This window comes from Mastomys coucha, unplaced genomic scaffold (assembly GCF_008632895.1).
Source record: "Mastomys coucha isolate ucsf_1 unplaced genomic scaffold, UCSF_Mcou_1 pScaffold22, whole genome shotgun sequence".
Taxonomy (NCBI): Eukaryota; Metazoa; Chordata; class Mammalia; order Rodentia; family Muridae; genus Mastomys; species Mastomys coucha.
Window position 1 is genome coordinate 116,313,747 of NW_022196905.1, and position 6,000 is coordinate 116,319,746.

A 6,000-nucleotide genomic window follows, 5' to 3' on the forward strand; every position below is an offset into this window, starting at 1 on the left:
AGAGTGAGTTCCAGGACAGCCAGGGCTAAACAGAGAAACCCTGTCTGAAAAAAAAACAAAAACAAAAACAAACAAACAAACAAACAGAAAGCGCGGCATGTGAGCAGGTCCTTACATGTCTGTGGCATTTCCTGGAGGTTTGTACTTAAGGATACCAAGAAGGTTCAACATTCGTTTGGCTGTCTGCTCTGGCATCTCCTCTCTGATATCAACTTCTTGCTAACAAACAAAGAAGTTGAAAAATAGGTTATCCTTGTATGCTTAACAAAGAAAGATATTTAAACTCATCGACAAGTTTGTTCTGCTAGAGCAGACCACAAACAATGGTCTCTTCATAAAACAGATGAAGTACAGATGCCCTAATACCAAGTCAGATCAGGATTCACATTTTTAATGTCAAGCTTCTCCAATGAGAAAGTGAGTAAAAAACATGAACTAACTTGCAATATAATAAAAACCTTTTATAAAATGCATCTTTATTCCAGGAGCAAATCTATTTGTGCCTAGAAGTAGAGAAATAATGTCTAAATAAGTAGATAACTGAGGAACCAGAGAAACAGCTCCCTGGGTAAAAATGGGTCTGCCACCAAGCCGGGCAAGGGTCACAGGGATCCACATGGTAGAGGAAGCTGATGCCTGCCACTTGTCCTCTGACCTCCACATAGGCTAGATAGCACACACATGCCCCAACATGCACACAGCACGTATACGCCCACCACACATGCACACAGCAGGTACATGTCCTCCACATATGCACACACCATGTGCATGTCCAACACACACACACACACACACACAGCATGTATATGCCCCCAAATGCACATATCATGCACACACCTACCACACATGCACACAGCATGTACATCTCCACCATACATGTATACAGCATGTACATAATCCCCCCCACATGCACACAAAATAAATGAAATGTAAAAAAAATAAAAGCTTTAGGTAGATAAGTGAAATGTGAGTTATTAGAGAGGCCTAAAAGTTCATTTACTACTCCTTTAAGAGCAGGTAAGTAAGGCCCAGGAACGGACTTTCCGACACACCCACGACAGTTAATTAAGACGCAAAGGTGGGCTATCCAGATACACTTCTCATTACAAAGAAAGAAAACTTACCTTGGGGTCAATCTCAGCCAGAACGTCATTGAGAACTTGTAATAGTTGCATTGGTCCCAAAGAATCAAATGTGATTAAATTATAGTTCTTCTTAAAAGGCTCCTTATTGAGGCTCTCCACGATGAATTTGATTTGGTCACTCATGATTAATCTTATGGCTTAAAACTACAGAGGGACAAGAAAAAAAAGAGGAGCAAGGAATCTTCAATCTTGATAGCTACCATGTTGGGAGTAAATCAGAATTAAATTCGTAGCAGGTAGGTAGAGAGGGATACTTCTGCACTGCATACAAAATGCTATGACAAGACAGTTTTGTTGGAAGAAATCAGAATATGAAGATTTTAGTATGAAGTCTGTGTATGCTGCTAATATTCAATACCAACTGTTTTTGTATCAACTCTGATGCACCTAGACACAGACAAATGAATGATAATGTCCACCCACATTAGAACCACCCCCCAATACAGCTTTTCACCCTGGTTTAAAGATAGAATTACAAGCAAGCTTTTTATTTTTTTTTAAAATTGGTAACTCATATTTAAAAAATCAGATTTTCATGATAAAATCCAGATCTTATCCTTCTGAAAATCAGATCTGGCAACCCCGAGTCCATATCTGTGCTTTGCCTCAACCACAGAATGCAAATGGGGTCCACACACTTCAGGCCAGGCCTATTCTTCAGTACTGTTTATGTCCCCAAACACTCCTTCCCACACCCCCATTACTATTACTGGATTAGCCTGGTAGACCTCAACTCTGCTTCCCTGGGTATTTCAGACCTTGGTTTCCTTTTACCTTCAATGAAGAAACAGTTTCCAGAGTTCTGGCTTCCACTTCTCCTCAAGTTTGTAAGCTTCTCATTTAAAGTCTAAACCTTAGTTCTCAAGACCTTTAAGATCCAACTCAACTTAACCTTTCACTCTGAAACTTGAGCCCAGCCACTGCTCCCACTTCCACCTACATTCAACCAACACTGTTCTCTCTCTGCCTAACATGATTGCTCCTCCTGTGCCTTCCTTAGCAGGAGTGGATCTCACCACTCTCCAGGCCCTGCTCAGGTTCACGATGTCTCAGGAAATCCTCAAAGAACACAGCCTGTCCTCCGTGCCCACCACACCATCAGCACGGCTTTCCTTAGGCAGCTTTTCATCTTGTTCTAGTTTCTTAGGTGCCTTTCTTTCTTTCTTTTTTTCTTTCTTCTTTTTTTGCTAAAATGTACATTCCATGAGGAATCTATCCAATTCCATTTTGAATACATATGGAGCCTGAAACAGTGACTTTTTCTACTAGACTGAATGAACCTGCTCATTGGCCTCAAGCTGAAAAGCAAACACACAGTCCAGAAGCCTAAACATAACAGAGATAGGCTGTTACAGAAGATCACAGCCTTAGAAAATTGTAGAGTACCCTGGGTTTGGTTCCCAGAACCCACATGGTGACTCACAAGTACCCCTAACTTCGTTTCCAGGGGATCTAATGCCCTCGTCAAAACATCAACAGCATCAGGCATCCATGTGGCACACATACACGACACAAGCAAAACATTCATATATAGAGAATAAATATTTTTAAATTATTTTTTTAGATTTCTAATTAAAATTGAGTAACCGGTTTCTTAACAGCTGACATGGCTTTATCAAGGGAAATTGCTTTACTAAAATAAAATGCTAGGCTGGGAATTTATGGCTTGCCTAAAATGTAAGACGCTCTGGGTTTGATTCCCAGCACTGAATAAACTGAAGGTGGGTGTGCATGCCCTGTAACATCGGCACTCAGGAGGTGGAAGCAGAAAGATCACAAGTGCAAGGTGGCCTTGGCTACTGAGTGAGTTCAAAGCAGCCTGGGCCACTTGAGACCTTGTCAAAAATCACAGCAACAAAACTGAACTGTTTGTTCCTGAGGACTGGGCCACACTGGGAGCCCCGAAGTGGAGTGGCTGAGACAGAACAAGCCAAAGTTTAAGGCTAGCCTGGGCTGCACAGCAAGACCCTCTTAAACTAGAAAAGATGAGTTAGACAAGAAGACAAGGTTATCTCAATGCTCTCTTAGTTAAAACCATGAATCAGGTACTATTTCACTCAGGACAGAATGTGAGCCATGAGCATCTTGCTACTCTCTTCTCTCCTCTTCTCTTCTCTTCTCTTAAAACAGGTCTTGCTGTGTAGCCTTGGCTGGCCTGGAACTCACTGTGTAGACCAAGCCTCTGTCTCCTGAGTGCTGGGATTAAAAATCAAGAGCCACCAAGTTTGGCATGAAATGAGTTCTTTAATTGGGTGAGTGAAGCTTACATTTAGAAGACATTTAAAAAGAAAGGAAGGAAGAATGGGTAAATAAAGTTGTTTTAAAAGATAAGAAAGGATGGCACAACCAGTAGAGTTGCTAAATTTAAGGTTTCTTTTAAGTTTATATAAAAGGGACTATCTCAGGGATAGTGATGTGCAAGTTTAATCTCAGTGCTAGGAGGCAGATGCAGGAGGATGTCTGAGTTTGAGGACAGCCTCTACAGAGTGAGTTCCTGGGCAGTCAGGGCTATACTGGGAAACATTGTCTTAGGAAACAAACCAGAAATAAACTAAAAAGAATATCTTTACTTTTTAAAACTTGGGAGGTTCAAGTTTTCAACTGTAAAAATATAATACACATCCTTATATCCACATATATTTAAAACAGTTTAGAAGTTGTCGGTAAGGCTTCTTCTTCTTCTTTGAGAAACACAAAATTAAACCAAATATCTGAATAAACAAGTAAATGTTGCTAAGAGAAGAAAAGAGGGGCCCTAGGGGCTCAAGAGTATCCCAGGCAGTTAGTGGTTGCTAGGGGAGGGAAACATTTTCTTCAGTGCTTTGCCACTGGGAAGCAACCCATGCTCCTGAAAGAAACCATAGTTAAACTCACTGGACCGCCAAAAACAAAAGGGAGTGAGGTTGGGGAGGCTAGTTAGGAAATGGAGTCAGTAGGCGCTGGAAGGTGAAGAGCGAGAAACGGGAAGGGGACGAAATACACTGTTATGTAGGCGTGTGTGACTATAATGCGCCACTAAGACACGCCAATTTTCAAAACTCTTTTTTTTTTTTTTTTAAGAAAAGAGTTGGGGGTTCTCGCACCCCGCGTCCCCCACCAGCTCTCAGAGGACAGAGATGTTCTTGAACAGAGGTAGGGCTGTCGGTCGGTGCCCGCCGGGCGCTGCCCGCTAAAATTAGCAAAAGCAATTACTCTCCCTCTTCCAGAGCGACCGGCCGAGCTAATTCACCAGCACTCACCCACAGTAGCACCCAGGGGGCCGGGGCGAGAATTTAAACCAGGCCGCGCGTGGTACCTGGCCCCGCCAGGGCTGCGCGCGCAGGCCCACGGCCTCCTGCGAGGCCCGGGGCCGAGGGGCGTCCGCGCGGCCGACCCCCCGACAGGCCTGCTGCCGCCACCGACCGGGAGCGGGCGCCGCTGGAGGGGACTCGGGGTTCGCGGGGTTCCCGACCCGCGAGTTGGCGGGATTACCTCAAATCCTCCTCACGAAACCACCTCCCCACCCTCTGGAAGCACCCGGGCGCTAGCGGGTTCCTAGAGACGGCTCCTTGGCAACGGTTGCCATGCGGTGATGTCACTTCCTATGGCTTGGGGCGCGCACCGGGGGGCGGGGCCTCGGGTTGGGAAGCTGGGCCCTGGTACCTGGGGTTCAGAGTCACTGCAGAGAGCCTGGGGTGACCAGGGCTATTAGCCCCACTTAAGACTCCAGCTGATAATAACCTTTGCGAACCGTCTATCGTTCGCACTTGACAAAGGACTTAACTTGTGTTGTTTCATTCATTTATTTATTCACCAAACTTGGGGCGAGACGACTGGTTTGAAGCAGGATTAGATAGGGTTTGGGGTCAGAAAACATGGTGCGTGGTTTCCGAATTTAGGTTTTTCGAAGAAGGAATCTCCAGATTAAACTACGCATGGGACAATTATAAACTGTGGATTAACAGACCCAGACATGGGGAGGAGAGACAGACAGACAAATGACGTCCTACTCTGAAAACTGGGTTAGATGCTCAGACATCCTTGGAAAGACAGTAAATGTAATACCAGACTTGCCACAACCTAAAACAAACAAATGATAAATTAGGCATTTCTTCTGTGCCCCATACTGCTGGCTGCTGGGAGTGTAATAGAGAGCATGACCCAATAGAGTTGGTTCTGTCCTCCTAGAGATAATGGGGTAAAAAAGACAATATAGTTAAACAGCCCAGGACTGAGAGAAATGTCACAAGATGTCCCAGTGATGACAGCACATATGATGTTTACTGGGGGACAGAGACAGCTGAAGGAATCATACTGTCAAATCTCCATTAGCCAGAGCCAGGTTTAAAGACCAGTTAAAAGAATTCAAATGAACTGGTGAGATACCTCAGCTGGTAAAAGTGCTTGGCACACAAACCTAGCGACAGGTTCCACAGAGACAGATTGTGTCCCTGCCTACTACAGACCAAACGAGGAATTGACTTCGCCCTGTGATTCCTTGGTGGGCTTCCTTGAGGAGTCTAAGAAGACATTCCTAGCAACAGTCTTACAACATAGAGACATTGCTTATCCTGTCTGAAACAAAATGTCTGTAGGTAGCTTTGCCTCCCAGCACCCCCTGCCACCTGGAGATGCCAGGTCAAGTCTTGTATGTAAGCTCCCTATAGTACCTTTTAACTGAGCTGTTTGAGATTTTTGAATAGATTTCTAACAGGCTCTAACCCTACACGAGAGCAGTTCTGAAAGCTTGTCACTTCTACCTCACCCCCTCCCTTCCTCACCTCCTGCTCTACCCCCTCTTCCTCCACCTCCTCATCCTGTTCTCCTACTAGCCTGTGCTAGGAAAGAACTCTACCATTGACTTACCTCTCTGACC

At 44.6% G+C, this 6,000-nt stretch overlaps 1 protein-coding gene across 3 annotated transcripts in view; it reads right to left on the reverse strand.

Annotated features, from left to right (window-relative positions):
• Positions 1 to 4,723, reverse strand: part of Ift81 (intraflagellar transport 81) — a 74,397-nt gene extending 69,674 nt beyond the window's left edge. For 2 of the 3 annotated variants that reach the window (XM_031337787.1, XM_031337784.1), the window contains exons 1-3: positions 4,617 to 4,723; positions 1,125 to 1,289; positions 116 to 219 (exon numbers count right to left, since the gene is read on the reverse strand). In XM_031337787.1, coding sequence (XP_031193647.1) covers positions 116 to 219; positions 1,125 to 1,268 — 248 coding nt within the window. In that variant the 5' untranslated portion in view covers positions 1,269 to 1,289; positions 4,617 to 4,723. Of the gene's footprint in view, positions 1 to 115; positions 220 to 1,124; positions 1,290 to 4,384 lie in introns of all 3 variants that reach the window. The other variant, XM_031337785.1, reaches the window with a different exon arrangement.
• Positions 4,724 to 6,000: the final 1,277 nt, after the last annotated feature.